This window comes from Acipenser ruthenus, chromosome 24 (assembly GCF_902713425.1).
Source record: "Acipenser ruthenus chromosome 24, fAciRut3.2 maternal haplotype, whole genome shotgun sequence".
NCBI lineage: Eukaryota > Metazoa > Chordata > Actinopteri > Acipenseriformes > Acipenseridae > Acipenser > Acipenser ruthenus.
In genome coordinates, this window is record NC_081212.1 from 27,434,675 (window position 1) to 27,451,307 (window position 16,633).

The 16,633-nt window shown below is 39.6% G+C and overlaps 1 protein-coding gene across 4 annotated transcripts; it reads left to right on the forward strand.

Moving 5' to 3' along the window:
- The first annotated feature begins 220 nt into the window (after positions 1-220).
- LOC117429139 (membrane progestin receptor gamma-B-like) lies at positions 221-16,159 on the forward strand. Of its 4 annotated transcripts, XM_058999076.1 has the most exons (10): positions 221-476; positions 582-783; positions 6,059-6,290; positions 7,026-7,153; positions 10,125-10,330; positions 10,673-10,799; positions 11,437-11,481; positions 13,447-13,543; positions 13,810-13,954; positions 15,251-16,159. In XM_058999076.1, exons 3-10 carry the CDS (start codon positions 6,240-6,242, stop codon positions 15,526-15,528), a joined length of 1,077 nt encoding a protein of 358 aa, XP_058855059.1. In that variant the 5' UTR covers positions 221-476; positions 582-783; positions 6,059-6,239; the 3' UTR covers positions 15,529-16,159. The 4 variants fall into 4 exon arrangements, with proteins under 4 accessions (XP_058855059.1, XP_033904246.1, XP_034762859.1 ...); XM_034048355.3 differs by lacking the exon at positions 582-783; XM_034048353.3 differs by lacking the exons at positions 221-476; positions 582-783 and adding an exon at positions 1,899-2,232.
- The last annotated feature ends 474 nt before the right edge of the window (positions 16,160-16,633 follow it).

Sequence of the window (16,633 nt, forward strand, 5' to 3'; positions counted from 1 at the left end):
GTAAACACAGACCGATTCATTATATTGTAGATACTTCACAACATGCATTCTAATAGTCCCACCAGGACGAATACCTAATAATGCAAGTATGTGTACAGTGTTTTATTTTATTTTTGTCTCCTTGTGGGCTACAGGCTAATTACAGTAATTGCAAAACGCCTTGCCTTGCCTTGCAAAGATGGGCTCATCTTGCCTACAAGACTTCAGCGGGAGGAGCGCACACCCACTCCCAGGTAACCGGTCATGCGTGCCGAGCTGTCTTCTCCAATCAGAGCAGCGCTTCGGTAGGCAGGCAGGTGAGCCCGGGCAATGCCGGGTGCGCTGCGCTGTTAGGCAGTTAGCCGGAGAGTTGCCAGGGCAGGCGAATCAGTAGAAGCAAAGAGTACGCAAAAAAACCGGCAACAGTATAAGCTGCTATAGAAGACTGGAGGGGCTCTGCTGTACTGGATCAAAATATATGCACACACACATTACGGGTAAGAAAACAAAATACTGCCGGCTGCTCCGCAGTTTCAATGAATGTTACATGCTTTCTCTTTACTGATCTCTATTTACCGTACTGTATTTGTTCATTGTTGCAGGTGTCGCGTCATTCAGTTGAGTTGACACACACGTTGTATTTATTTACTCAAGATTTGGCTACTCCAAATCATTGTGCTCCGAGAGGTTTCTGCACGGTACAGTTCTGGGTGTGTGTAATCCGTATGTGGCAGCAGCAGGTGGCATTGAGTGAGTGGTTGACTCTTAAAATGTACCGGTCGTGGGCTTGAAGACATCAATGTGGTAATTCGTTTTACTTTTTTGTTTTCATTTCATATTGCTTTTAACTGTGTCCGAAGAAAACACTGATAAAATACAAGACTTAATCTAATATTTATATAATAACTAAATATGCGTGGCTGTGTTGATACGCACAGCACCTCGGTGGGTCTATAGACTCTTGTGTTTGGGTAAGCGCACCGTTGCTAGAGTATAACGACGCGCGTTTATACAGAATGCATTGTGTCACCTTATGCTTCCTGGAGTAATAGGTTTCTTAAGTTTAATACCGATTTTATGATTTTTATTTTTAAAAATAGTTTTAATTTATTGTATATATAAGTAAGGCCGCTTCCTTGTTGAAATCCCATGTTGAAGGTATCAGCCGCCCTATCTCTGTTTACTGTAAACCAGCACTGCTGTAAATATCAATAATACAACGAGCCCAGCTGTTTACACAGTACCATTATTTCATACTGGGCTGAGTAATAACACAGGAACAATCCACAGCGTTGTGTTATGCAAACTTCTAGCTCTGGAAAATAAAAATAAAAACTTGTAGTTTGATCAGTGTCTGCAAAGTGAACGTTTGTTGCACGTGTGCAGGCCTAAAAATATTATCCAGCTTTTTTTTTATTTTTTATTTTTTACTTTTTTAGCACACCTTTAACATGCTTAAAGCGAGTTATCATATCCAGTGTTATACAATATGTTAGCAGTCATGGTGATGAAGCCTCTGTAATCATACACAAAACATTTGGGAAATTCTTTTATAGGACAAATCAATAGGGAAGACTTGTACTTTAGCATTGATTTGGAAAATATAGTTCACTTTGATACATAGGTGTGCAAAAGAATCATTGAATCCTCCACCCAGCTTTGATGAACTTGTATCGTTAGAATACTGTGAAGTGCTGTTTCCTCGTTCCCTGAACGCCTGCATGGGGTAACCTGGAAGCAATGTACCTGCCAGTGTTTTACACTGTCAACCCCTCGGCTGCTTACCCGTCACAAAGATGCGGTATTCTTTACCAAGAGGACAAGAGTGGAAGATTACAGTTTGAGTATTTCTGGTCAGGCACGTTTTGAAGGAGTTACACACCCACCCAGCTCACTATAGTTACTATCACATGTATAAACTGGATCTACAGGTTTTGTTGAGTCATATCAGAAACACACGGTGAAGTTCATTGCCAATCCCTTTGCAGACAGGGTCTGGTGCTGGAGAGACTGAAAGCTGCACTAATTCCAGTCCTTCAGTTAACCGTCAGAGCCTTAGAAAGGTGGGCAGGACTTTGTACTGTATATCATTATAGTAACATAATATATAATAGCCTGATGCTTTCACCTTCATGGTCAAGGAGCAGGTAGTAGAAGTGTTATACACAGCCTGTGTTACAACAACGCTTATCAGAAGACTTCTGCACCCACACCAGAACGGGAAGCTGATTCGGGTTCAGTTCTGCAATACAGGTTAGTGTGCTTCTAGCAGACAACTGGACCATCTCCGTCTGAGATGCACGCTGCATCCAATGGCAGTGCTTTGACAGAGATTTGGTAGGGATTATTGATTCAAGTCATGTCAATAAGGGGTTTAATAAATTACCACTGGGTAGAAATGGAAAGTGCAACTTCAGGATTACTTATTATAGGAAAAAAAAAGCAGCGTGCGTATGAATGTTAAGGATCAAGCAAGCAAAACAAACTACCGTTACTGTTCAATGCTAAAATAGACATTTTATACAGCGCTGTTCTATTGGAAACTGTTTGTGATATTTAGATTAATCCACTGTGGTCTTTTTTTTTTTTTTTTCTCAAACCTGGGGTGGGGTCCTAAAAGGTTGACGGCGAAACTTATTAAATGTAAGAGAGGTTTTCTTTCACTGTTGTGGGGAGAGACAGCTGTTGTGATACTGAAAGGCATTATACTGTGCACGAGGGAATGAACTAAATACACTGGATGATGTGATTAGATGGGTTTGTTTATTCACTCTTTCAGAGTTTTTGTTTTCCATACAACATCATCTGAATATTTTCCCCAGCCACACCCTGTTAAGTTTTCTATAGAGTACTCAAAAAGTACAAAAGTTGACATTAAAGAACAAGAAAAATAATCTAGAATAAGGAAAACTCATATGAAAGGAGCTTGAAGCTATTCATTATTTAAAGACCGGATTAAAGGTTTTCAAACCATCCTCCAAAATATCCAAAGCTCAGACAGCTACGGTAAAAGTAAATATAGAAAAAAAACATGGCAAACTGTGGTAAATGCAGAGTAAAACCAGAGTATAACCACGCTAAAAGCAATTGAAAAAATACAGTGTCAATTTACCATGGTAAGCTTTCATAAGGGTGACCACCAGCAAGCCAATTTCTTTTTAATCTTTGACCCGTGTCTCTTTATTGAAATCTTTTGAAAACAGCCACACGTTTTCAGCAATGCCTTAATCACATAATCTCATATTAAACATTAGGTGACAAAACACAGTGTTGAATACACCCTGGGGACAGAGATGTAGAGCAGTCACATTTGGTTATACAAATACTGTTACTGATACTGAAAGAATCCGCTGTTTCAGGAAACATTTAAATAAACTGGTTCTTACATTTTCTTGAGGACAATGACACTGAAAAATCTACTGATAATCTATAGATGTTCAGGTACTATATGCTACCTGGATATTCCTTGCATACAGTATTTGCATTGGGAGAAACCATGCCATTATACAAGAATGTGCTGCTGTATCACAGCATTTAAACTGCGGCTTGAAACCATAGAAACCAGTGATTAGGATGCAGAACGATTGTTCGGATACACTTCAAAATACAGGTTCATTAACAACATTGTTATTAGTTTATTTAGCAGACGCCTTTATCCAAGGCAACTTACAGAGACTAGGGTGTGTGAACTATGCATCAGCTGCAGAGTCACCCGAAAGACGGAGCACAAGGAGGTTAAGTGACTTGCTCAGGGTCACACAATGAGTCAGTGGCTGAGGTGGGATTTGAATCGGGGACCTCCTGGTTACAAGCCCTTTTCTTTAACCACTTTAAACGGTGGTGCAAATTAGAGCATTACAATTGATCTCCCTGGTGACAATGTTTTGTTTTTGCAAAAACAAAAACAAGCTAAATGCAAAAGAGCTGGTTGCAGGTTACTCAGTGCGGGCAGAGGCTTGGTGGAGACCCTGCCAGAATTCTAGTTTAACATCCTCTAAATCAGGGCTTCTCAAACTCGGTCCTGGGGACCCACTGTGGCTTCTGGTTTTCATTCCAACCGAGCTCTCAGTTACTTAACTAGACCCTTCATTGAACTGATCACTTGCTTAATTAGACCTTTTTACTTGTTTTCAGCTCTTAAACAGTTGCATATTTCAAGTTAGCCATAACATTTGATAAGTAACTTGAAATGCAACTGTTTAAGAGCTGAAAACAAGTAAAAATGTCTAATTAAGCAAATTATTAGTTCAATTAAGGGTCTAGTTAAGTAATTGAGAGTTCGGCTGGAATGAAAACCAGAAGCCACAGTGGGTCCCCAGGACCGAGTTTGAGAAGCCCTGCTCTAAATAGTAATCGACTGATTGTTAAGGTGTTGAAGAAATTGGATGAAAAAGCATGTTAGATTATTAACTTACTGCAATCAAATACAGCCCATTAGCAACAGAGGTGACATTGGGGACACAAAGGACTGGTTAGGGAAAGTAAAGTGTAGCAAAGCATAGCCACTGATGGTAAGGTACGGTCAACTATCTTAAAACGAATACGATAAATGCGTGGAAAAAGTGCTCATTCACGTTGATGGTTAAAAGCTAAACAGCCCACGTATTTTTTTTTTACTCCTATCATTACAATGTGTGGCTGATTAGCAAGATGTTAAACAGGCACATTGCTGTCGAGATAAACAACGAAGAAACAAAAAAACTATTCAAATGAAACAAAGGACTGCTTCTCGCCAGCATGGAAAGGACGCTAAACACAGAGCGAAGGCAAGAAAGGCGCGTTGCAGCATAGCTTTAAACTGATTGCAGCTTGAAAACGTGCTGCGGCAGGTAGCAGATGGAGGGAGAGTGACTGTGTCGCACCTTAACATAAAGGTGTGCACACTGATCAGTTTATTCTCTGTGGAACATTTCAGCAGGATGGCAGCCCGCACTGGATGCTATAGTTATGTGTTCCAGTGCTACTCATCAACTTGATTGCTTTCCTTGTTTTCAGATATTTTAAGCAATTTAAACAGTGTATGTGAAGACTTTGCAGATTCGTGGTATTTTATTTATGTTCGGACAAACCAGGTCTGAAACTACTGGGTTGAATCTGTTCACTCTCGCAGTAGGAAAACAGAGCAAGGAATGCATGTGTGTCAGCTTCAAGCATTGAAATAATTGATATTGTCAAATGAATACCTAGGAGTGGTCTCTACAGTCACGGGAAGTACACGGGTTATTTGCTTTGTAATTAGACAGGTGATATTTAAAACATGTTTGGCTCTTAAATGTCAACAGGCAGACCCCTGAATCCACAATCCCTTGAATGCATGCCACAGTGCAACCAGCATTCATTAAAAAAAACAAAAAAACAAAATGAGTTTGGAAGTTTGCTTTTCATTTAAGTTACAGCTTGTGCATGATCTGCTTAGAAACCGCATAACAATATTCCAAATACATATTTTTTTTCTGCATTAAATTTATTCATGATTTCCAGGATGCTGTCCTTTTGATTTCTTGAATTTTCTAATTCAGCAAAATAATCATGTGCTTTTATTCTTCTCCAAAATATCACACCTGCAAACTGCATTTTCTTTACGCTGTGTTAGCGAGCCAGTTATTTCATATCTGCTTTGCAACACACAGTGATGACTGTTTTTCTAGTTGTAGCCTCTGTAGGTAAATGACATTGGCTGTCAAGGAAGTATGCATCTTGAGCTAAAAATACAGAGACTTGAGTTCAGCACAGGTGTCACTGAAAGGGTGCTCCTCTTCATTCCATGCTTTGTCATACTGATGTAATATGCTTTTAGGACATTTCCTCTTCATCCTGAGCACACAGAAGTAACCTCAAGCATGGAGGAAACACATTGCGGGTCCAAGCAACACTTTAAGGACAGTCGTAAGCAATGTTTTGTTAAGGACGGTGTTTTACTGTTGACGAATTAAAATAAGGGAGAAAATCAGTTCAGTAAAACTCTTTGCACTTTGCAGAAGTCAGGGTTATCTGTAGGGTTTGCATCTCGGTTGCCTGTGTTGCTATAGCTACAGCACACGGGAGATGTACAGTAATCCCTGTTTCTTCCTTGGCACAGCTGCCCTGGAGAGGAGTCGCGGGTGACAGATCGCAGAGCGAGCAGAGGGAGGACTGGGAGCGGTAATGCTTAGATGAGGCCAGTGAGAGCAGCAGCAGCAGCTTCCCACACCGCCTGCCTGCCTGTCGGAGGAGCAGAGCCACTCACACTGTGAAACACAGAGGAACTGCACCTCTTAGCCATGCTGAGCCTGAAGCTTCCCCGGCTCTTCACTATCAATCAGGTGCCAAAAGTAAGTACCTCAACCCTTCAGTGCGAGCCATTATTATTATTACTATTTATTTCTTAGCAGATGCCCTTATCCAGGGCGACTTACAAGATATCACATTATACATTATTTCACATTATACAGATGTCACATTATTTTTACATACAATTACCCATTTATACAGTTGGGTTTTTACTGGAGCAATCTAGGTAAAGTACCTTGCTCAAGGGTTCAACAGCAGTGTCCCCCACTGGGGATCGAACCCACAATCCTCTGGTCAAGAGTCCAGAGCCCTAACCACTACTCCACACTATGCACAGCAATAGCAACCCTTATAAAAGTGTGCTATAGTAAAAGCATAGCAAAGTGTAAGAAAGCATGGTAAAGTAAGCATTGTAAAGACTAGGTATGGTAAAGCATATTTATAACGGTGGCAAACCAGGGAAAACTATGGTAAATGCACAGTATATAACCATGGAAAAAGCATGGGGAAACTGCAGAGATACAGTGCAAAAAGATCATGGTTAGCTTTTATAAGGTATCCGACACAACAATGGTATAAATCCACACTGTTGACATACTGTTTGTATTTTTTCTACAATATGGTGTATATTTACTGTACACAAAATACAAGTGCAATTAGAATGAGAATCAACAAGTAACTGCTGCATGAAGAATATGACTTTAAATGCACGTGTCAGAATGGATTGAAATTAATCCAGGGGACTGTATCTATTTCAATGCTCTTGTGCTGTGCAGGTGTATCATGAAGACAGCATTATCTTTGGGTATCGTCACCCAAGGAGCTCAGCCAAAGACTGCATCATCAGTGTCTTCCAGCTGACCAATGAAACACTGAATATCTGGACACACTTCCTGCCTACCTGGTATGGCTTTTGTCATTTGTTTAATTTAGCATGATAGAAAGAGGACGCTGACATGATACAAAAGACTACTATCTGTCTGCAGCTTGTATTTAAACACATTTTGCTGTGAAAGATTTTGTAATTGAAGCATAGTGCTTGGCTCTATATAGTTCCAGCACAGCAGTTTTGCATGAGGGTTTCCTACGGGTCCAGCAAAGTGTCTTAGTTAAGTTCCAGTAACTTTGTAACTCTCCGATGTGACATTTTTGATATCTTCCACTTTGCACAAGGGCAAGAAAAAACATCATCGGAGAACACTGACTTTGCAACCCAAGCCTTGACCTGCCTTGTGGCTTTACAAAATGTATTTATTCATAACCGGTTTAGACAGGCGAAGCAATGGCTTGCTCCTCTAAAGGGTTTGGGGGCTCAGTATCACTCTAATTTCCATGTAACGCACGTAATCTTTGTTCATTTAACCTGTGATAACATGTGTTTAGTTATTTCTTAATGCTGTTTTTTCTGGTATGTGTACGGATGGTCTGTGCATCATATTTCAGACCTTCTGCAGCTACCAGGTTGTTTTATACAGTAGCAAACGCAATTCCAACAGATCAGATTGCTTCTGAATACATTTCAAGCAGTGAAATATGGTGATAGAAATTAAAATGTAAAACGTGGTTAATCTGTAAACAAACCAAACCAAGTCTAGATGGGGGGCGGGTTAAGCAACAATGCGTTTGGAAGTAAACTCAAGTCAATAAAATGTGTTCACTTGACCTTTCTTCTTTTCAAGTGGGGCTGTTTTCTCAAATCAAAACAATGTTCAATTATTAGATCCAGTTGTCTTGGATACAAACAGAACTGCTCTTAACTGTGCACTTTTATGTGACTTTTCTTTCACATCATAAACAAAAACCAAGCAAGCGGTGTTATCGTAAATGATTAATATTGGGAAAATAGTAGTTTGTATACTAGGAATTCCATCAACATGCTTAAGCAAAGATTAAACTTTGACACAGGTGAACTTGACAGTCACTGAAGTCATAAAACTTTTTTTTAGCAAAGAGGGTTACATATTCTTATTACCTGACATTCAGACAGAAGGGATATGCTGGATAAACTGTTAATGATTAGCCCACATAAATCCACATAAATTGATCTGTTTTAGATTTTCCTTAACTCCTGGAAAGTGAACTATATGATTAACTCTCATTATGATTAAACTGTCAACACATATCTCCTGCTAAACGTTAAACTCCTCTTTAGTGCCAGTATCCCTCCATTTGGAGACTCTGCGTTTTCAAATAGTTCCAGTACCAGCGACGTTGCCATTGTCATTGTAAATCTCTGTGAAGTTCAGATTAAAACAAGGGGTCTATAGCATGGGGATGTTGCTTTCTACGGAAGCTGTAACATATTCTCACATTCTTATTTTTTTTTCATGTATGTAGAATCGCGTGTATGCCCTATTTTGCTCATTTTAAGATTTTTTTTGGACAAAGCAGGGAGTACATAACCCTGGAATGAGTGGATCTGGAACTAGTTCAAATCTTACAAATACAAACCCAGCATGTAAAACTCTAGCAAGCGTACCTGTTTGCTTTGTCATGCAGTCTCGTGCTTTGTTTTGTAAGCTGTTCTCTGTGGTGCATTTTTGAAGTCTTCTGGGGAAATCCTTATTTGAGTAAGAGACACACTCCCCGGGAGGGCTTTGGGTTGCATTGTTGTTTTCATCGTTAATGCAGGATCCATAAAATAAACATTTCTTAATTAGTTTACAGCTTTCACAGTAAACATCGAGCCAGGTTTTCAGAGCTGGGTATTCCCATTCGTCATTAGGAATTTCTGTTCAGAAACAATAAAAACATCCAATGAACATACCGAAACCAAACTCAACAACTCATTCAATCTCTCCCACGTTTGCCTATGTAACAAAACATGCATTTAGGGACCCTCAAGGAATCTGTCTAGCTCTCCTTTTGGGTTTTTGTTTTCCTGTAAGAAAGAAATTGCGCCAATTGAGTTGGATGCAACTGCTGTCAATTCAGTGTGATGTATTTAAGGTTTAAAACTTAGTCCATACATAAATCACAATGCTCATATATATAATGATTTTTGTTACATAGGCAAATGTGGGAGATATTGACTGTACTATCAATGGCTTGCAGAGGCAAACCTTTACTGTAATCCAAAAGAGAAAAGCAAAACAAAAACAAAAAAACAAACAAACAAAGCAATGATGGCATTTGTTGTGGGATGCAAGGTTTTTACAACTGTTTGGGACCTATAGCTGTTTACTGCAATTCATTACACTACAAAATCTCTCTCTCACAGTAGTGTGTGTACCATTCCCTGTGCTGTGATCCTTGATGATCTGTGATAGAGCTGCAAGTCATTAAATGATCTAACCACAACACAAAGCCACATCCTGAATCTGGATAACGATATGCACAGTGTTGCACAATACAGTCAGCTGTCAAACAGCGATTGCGATTTTGACTGTGATATGCTGAACTCCTTATCCAGATGTTGAGGTAGTATATGCAATGAAGTCTGGGTTCAAGTATCTTTTCTTATAGATTCTGTTACATTTTTAACAGACACCCAGAACCCCCCCCTCCCCCTCCCCCTGGATCCGCCCATCCATGTATGTATGTATGTATGTATGTATATATACATATATGTGTGTGTGTGTGTGTGTGTGTGTGTGAAACCGTTCTAGACTACTGTTGCCTTCCTAAAAATGAAAGTTTTATGAATTAACAACTTTATTTTATGTAAGAATTTGTTTTTAAATGATTCCTATATTAAGCATGTTGTTGTTTGTCTAAACACACAAATAAACCGCTCGCTAAACTAATGTATAAGTGTGAATATCATGAGGATACAGATCAGAGTGCAGGTACATTGACTACGCTGTCGCTACACTGTGCGTATCCCCCTTTGCACCCTGCTGTAATACATGCACTTACTGGCTTTCTTCTGCCAGGTACTTCCTGTGGAATCTGCTGGCCGTGTTGTACACGCTGGACGTGTGGAACGATGCCTTCTCCTGGCCGCTGATTGTGTTCCTGGTCTCCTGCTGCATCTACCCCTTCACCTCCAGCTGTGCGCACACCTTCAGCACCATGTCTCCTCGAGCCAGGCACGTCTGCTTCTTCTTCGACTACGGAGCGCTCAGCCTCTACAGTTTAGGTGAGGGTTGCACGATGAAACCAAGTGGCCTTCGTGCGACTGTCTCCTTGAATTAAAACCAACTGTGAGACGTGTGAAAATAACACACGTGACGTGCAAAACCAGAAATGATATACTGGGCCCTGGTCACAAACTTTACTTTACTTGGTCAGTTTTGGTATTGATAAAATATTTCTTGGGTGTCTCCAAAGTGTGTAGGAAGTTTGTTCTTATGTGTTCAGTGCACACACATACATGGTAGAGCATGGTAAATATATGTTAAAAGCATGGGAAAAAGCATGACAGAAAAAACCCCAACAAAAAAAGCCTTCAAATCGTTAATAACCCATATTTCTCCTGCAGGTTCTGCCATTTCCTACTCTGCATACGTTATCCCAGATCAATGGATAAACAGCACCTTCCACCGTTGCTACGTGCCGATCGCAGTGTTTAACACCATCGTTTGCACCGGACTCGCCTGCTTCTCCAGGTACAGGCCTCAATCATTGCCACGGTCTTCAACATTGTTTAGTTGTGATCATGTACCTGTGAGAGTAAACAATCTGGTCTCCAAGGGAGTCCTGAGGAGCGTAAAGCAACAGCCCCTCCAAACACACAGTGATACCTAATTTAACTGGGGATGAGCAAAGGTACAGCGTCCTGAACTTCATTCAGATATAGTTGGGTAGGAGCTTATTGAGAGACTGTGACGGTGTTCTGTGCACCCCATAGCATTTGATATGGAAGACCAATGCATGGAGTGGTCCCTCACAAGCCTGCTTAATATTGTGAACAAATGGCATCCTTAACATTTATTGAGTAATATAGAAAAGCTGTGGTCTCAAAATGGATAACTCTATGTGGGGGGCTATTCTGAACTCCTTACATACTCCCTGCTGTAGACAGAGGTGGTCATCATTGCAGAGTCATCCTGTACTGGTCAGCACCAACCTGGCTGCTCATGACGAGACCCTATTGACAATGCTATGGCAAGTGTTTCAATGTGACAAAAAAAAAGTAAATCTTTTTTTTTTTTTAGTATTTATTTTTTATTTGCACCGTCTGTTAAATGCTTTGCCTGAATGCTGTCTAACCTTCCACCTCTCCATTCCTCACTGTCCATGAAGGCTTGGTATACCTTTTGTCCATTATAACCATGACGTCATAGAAAGGTAAAAAATAAAATAACCTGCCCAGACTGTGTTAATGTCGACTGCCTGCTACGTCTTGTTGGCTACCAAACTATGTGCAGCACAAACTAAAGCGTGTGTGTATGACGAACCGCCGAAATGCTGCTTTCCAGCGAGGCGGGGCACCGGAGAATGTAATAGATGCAATTGCTAAACTGAACTCTGGTCAGCTCAAAATAAGACTTTTAAAACGGAAACTGTTCCTGAAGTGCGGCTATGATTGGTCGCAACATTTCTAGTTCCTTAGAAATCCAATTGCAGGTTAAAAGAAATGCCAAGAGATGGTTTGAAAATGCCAGAATTCAGTTTAGAAAGAAATCTATTGCATTTGTGCAAAACAGTATCAGTAAAAATGTTACATACATGTGGGTTTGTGCTCTTTAGTTCTGTGCACATGCTGTAGGTTGCATCGTTTGGTAGACCTGAATAATATCTTGGCTGGGTATAAAAGCATGGGCCAGTAAAAAAAAAAATATGGCTTTTGTCATTAGTCATTACCCTTACCTTGCAGAGAAAATACAAACCTTAAAAGCAAACAATGTGTAAAAAGGGGCACACTGGTACTGGTGGTGTAAACTCACACAAGCTGTTATAATACAGCATTTGACAAACCTAAAGGGCTTGCAGTGCTTATCTGAAGTTAAACATTACTAGAATAATCTAGAGCCCAAATGATACTTGAAAATATTTTACCAGGCAACTATTGTCCGTCTAAAGAACAAAAAATAAACCAGTTAGAATTAATAACGCTCCCTGCAGACCACTGGCTATTCCTTTAGAAAGTAAAGACCCATGCCAAGATGTTTCTGTCACATGTCATGACACGGTTTGTGACTTGATTTGTATTTTGTGATTCTATCAAGGCCGCAGCAGAGTTCAAATGTCATTTCCTAATGAGGCTTTTGTTTGCTTTGGACACAGCTGCATGAACTCAAGAAAATCATAATGGATTTTGTGATCATAATGAAAGCGATTCAGATTATTATTATTTTTTTTTATATAATGGAAAATAATTGTGCTTGCAGTTTTCAAAAATAATTACGAATCAAACGCTTATTTGCAAATGTTTACATGTGAAATGTGTGCTTGATTATACGTTGGTTTCTGGATCCATCTACAGTGTGTTTTGTTTTGAGGGTGGGACCTGGAAACCGTGATTACACTTGAAGCTGATTAAATTAAAACGTTATCATGCACGTACACATCATCTACAGCACTGCAGTCAAGCAGCTTAAACTCCAGGTTAGAATGAAGATTAGAAATGCTTTTCATTCAGTTTGGACTAAAGAAACATGCCAAGACCATAAGCAAAGCAGCAGCAAAAAAAATGAATTAATAATTTATACAACTAGAGTTACATCATGGTTTCGGGTTTAGATTATTCCAGTGCAATAAGCTGTATAGTAAATATTGATTCAAACTAAATACCAAAGCAAATCTTTATTGTGTTAGGTAGTGCAATCAAATACACTATATTACCAGGACTGCATGAGATTCACATTATTACATTTTCTTTTGCATGATGATCATACAAATTATTTACTTTGTCAAATGTGTCTAATCAGCAGTAACAGTACGAAATAGATACTAAATTCTGTGATAACACAGCAGGATAATTCAAGGTCAGTTCCTTAAATTATTGAATAGGTTGATGTGTTGCAAATTTTACTATATGTAATGCGACCAAAAACAAATTGGTTCATTATTGCCCTGTAATCCCTTCATTTATTTTTAATACTGACTTAGCACTGCTAGTAACTCAGAAGGCAATTTTATTGCCAGTTTAACTGAGTAAAGGTAATTTCACATTTAATTAAAGTGAATCTATACATGCATAGAGACATGTACGAGTATTATAAATACACATTTAAAAAATCTTTCTTTTAGCCATGCAATTGAAGGCTTGTTTTGCATGGTATTTGACTGTCATTCCTCACCGTGTTGCAGGTTTCCAGAACTGGAAAGACCAAAGCTGAGTAAAGCCCTTCGCACACTGGCCTTCGCATACCCCTACATGTTCGACAACATTCCATTGTTCTACAGGGTAGGTAGATTGCCTGACATTTAGAGGGGCGTTTCTTTTAAAATTGCTATTCCTTACCTGGTCCTGCTGAGTGTAATACCCCTTTTAAAAGTTTACCATGGTACATCTTTACAATAAGTTTGCTATGCATTCCCCAGTTTCACTATGCTTGACCACACTGTTAGCAGGGTAGGTTTTTAGTAACAGTTCCATAATCCCAGAGATGCCGGCACGGTTAGACTGTGGCATCTCTGTAAGCACTGCTGCTGCCTCTGTATCCTCTCCAGATATTCCTGTGCTCCGGAGAGGGCTGCACTGACAACGAGACGAACGCCCTGCACTACAGACACACAGCCCTCGCCTTCCTCACCTGCTTCCTCTTCACAACGCATCTCCCTGAGAGACTCGCGCCCGGGAGTTTCGACTTCTTCGGTAGCTATTGTTCTTCAAAAACACTTTCCAAGCTTCTTCTGTAGTTTTTTTGTTTATTCTCTCTTAACCCTTTTCATGCATAGCGACCTCATATGCGGATGGGTAAAACTGTCATCTAGTCTTTATATGGGGCGTATGGAAGGTGAAAAAACTGCATGAGGACCTCATATGAGGATGCCAATGAAAAATAGATGTATTCTGTGCCCAGCGAGTTTCAATATTTCATGCATGAAGGATTAAAGGAGTCGTGTGAAGGTTGTGTGCATTGAATCATGCCTTTCTGGTGCCATAACCCTCCTTTGTCTTTACATGTACCAGTGTTTTTGAATCAGAAGGCAGTATCAGTTGTTTAAGATGCAGTGTGATGTTTGATATTCATTAAACTGTTTCAGACTGTTTTGACTTTGTACCTGAAACACTTTCATGTACTACCAACAGGCTTTAAAAAAACAAAAGCATTCTTAAACTCAGTACCTGCATTCGGTACTCTACTGCATATGAATGTACCAGTTTTACATAAGCATGTGCCTGTAATTTCAGACCATCCTTCATCTCCCCCTGGGTGTAACTCATTGGCTGCCATCCAGCCCTTTATTCAGTTAAAGCACATGGGTGGCACCGGTATACTCCCAATGGGCAAGATCATTCAGTAAATAGTTAAACTCTTAATGTGTGCTCCCATCATTCCAAAGCTCACAGGAACTGTATGTACAAGACGTATATGTATTAGAATCTTGAACACAAATCAAATCTCCGCCCTGCCCCTGTAGACAGCTCGCACTGTTCAGACTCCGTGGAATGAACTGGGTTTTTAACACATTGCACAAGGGAGGGGCTTGCCATACAGGTCTTAAAGGGGGACACAATATTTTTCAAATTTCCGTTACCTTTAGCTCTCATATGCTCATGAAAGCATTTGTCTTTTGTGAAAGGATCCAACAACAATAAGTTTCAGTAATATCAAATTGTGTTTAATTCATAGAAACGTGCAACAAAAATAAATCTTTAAATTGTGATACATATAAAACTTGACTATTTTTATACCGGACATGAACTGGTAACAAAACAGCATTGATAAAAATATATGGGCAAAACAAAGAAAGACAGCTGCAGCTGAATTAATGCTGCTACAGTAATGGCATAAAAGACTGTGAAGCAGCACACAATAGAGCAATCTAGGTCATTTATTTATTTTACTCCCATGAAGAATATTTCCAATGGATTTATTTTCAGTCAAGGGATAAAAAGTGGGTTTTTTTTAGTATGTATTTCTTATTGAATGTATTTTTTATACAGGGCACAGTCACCAGCTTTTCCATATCTGTGCAGTTATTGGCACGCATTTCCAGATGAAGGCGATAATGATGGACAAGACGCTACGACGTGGCTGGCTCATGAGTCACGCTCCCGCCACCACTTTCACAGGGACTATAGCTGCTGTTCTAGCCTGTGTCACATTCAACCTCTGCATGATCCTTGCGTTCTCCTTGGCCACATGCTGGAAACCAGACTCCTCCAAGAAACTGGGACAAGAAAAGGCCACTACCTCGCTATATAATCAGAAAGCTTTATGAATGTCTCTTCCAAGAAAGGGACACACAGCATTTGCACTGCAGGCTCAGTTGTGCTAAGGTGCATCGTTGGATTAAGCACACATTAGAGCAAGCACATGTTTGCATTTTTGATACTGGACAGTATCTGCCCAAATGGCTTTGTGCCTTACTAGGTCAATTGTTTGTGTTTTTTGTATTTAACTGTTACTTTGTTAGGAAAGTGTTTTATATTGGACAATCACAATCAAGTGATTTATTGAGGTTGTTCTGCTAACCCCCCTCCCGTCCCGCCCCAACCCAAATACACTAGATCTTTTTACATCATTTTTTCAATTATTTCTAAAGATCATTTTCTATTACATAACCTTGTATAGTGTCGAGAAAAAAAAAAATATATTGTTAGCTCGATCCTTTGATTAAACCATCCTCAGCTTTATCAATCACTTTTGATGTGGTTAAGAGATTTAAATAAAACATGTGCAGTACCTTCTATACTGTATGTAAGTGGCAGAATGTGAACATCGCACACCCACAGTTACAAGTGAGGATTCTATTAATGCCCTTTGCTCCCGACTCAGTTTTAATGCTATTTTCTTACAGAACGTGTTTTAAAATGTCTCTTGATATAATAAACGACAAACCAAAATATTAATACTAGTGTCTGGTTGTTTACCGGCAGCCACAAAAGGAATATGGAACTATGCCTTCAATTTATAATTACTGACACATGCGAGGACTTCACTTTTGTACACTCTAAATATGACGGGGTTCAATTGTAAGTTTAAAATATTTTGAACTGTCTAAGACTTGCACTATTGAAGTTTTAAAAACAGCAAGAGGGACCACGAAATACCTACCCCAGGTGTTGCTTAAGCACTTTGAACCCCTTTCATATTAAGAACATTTGAAAAAACGCTGTTCATATTTTAAGTAATAAAGTAAGTAAAAGCACCTTGGTTTAGGTCCTTGGGATGCTCTTTGATCAAGGTGTTTCGCTGCTCATAGACATGCGTCTTTTGTAACAGGTATACAGGTGGGCTACTCTTCTATATTTTCGTTTATGGTGCCATTCTATATAGTGACACTTTGTTTAAAGTGGCCACTTCGGTACAAAGGCCAGCCTGCA

Coding starts and splice junctions, on each gene's coding strand:
- LOC117429139 (XM_058999076.1), top strand. CDS start 6,240: ATGCTGAGCCTGAAGCTTCCCCGGCTCTTCACTATCAATCAGGTGCCA. Junction 10,331..10,672: donor GCTCAGCCTCTACAGTTTAG/GTGAGGGTTGCA, acceptor TTTCTCCTGCAG/GTTCTGCCATTTCCTACTCT. Junction 13,955..15,250: donor CGGGAGTTTCGACTTCTTCG/GTAGCTATTGTT, acceptor TTTTTTATACAG/GGCACAGTCACCAGCTTTTC.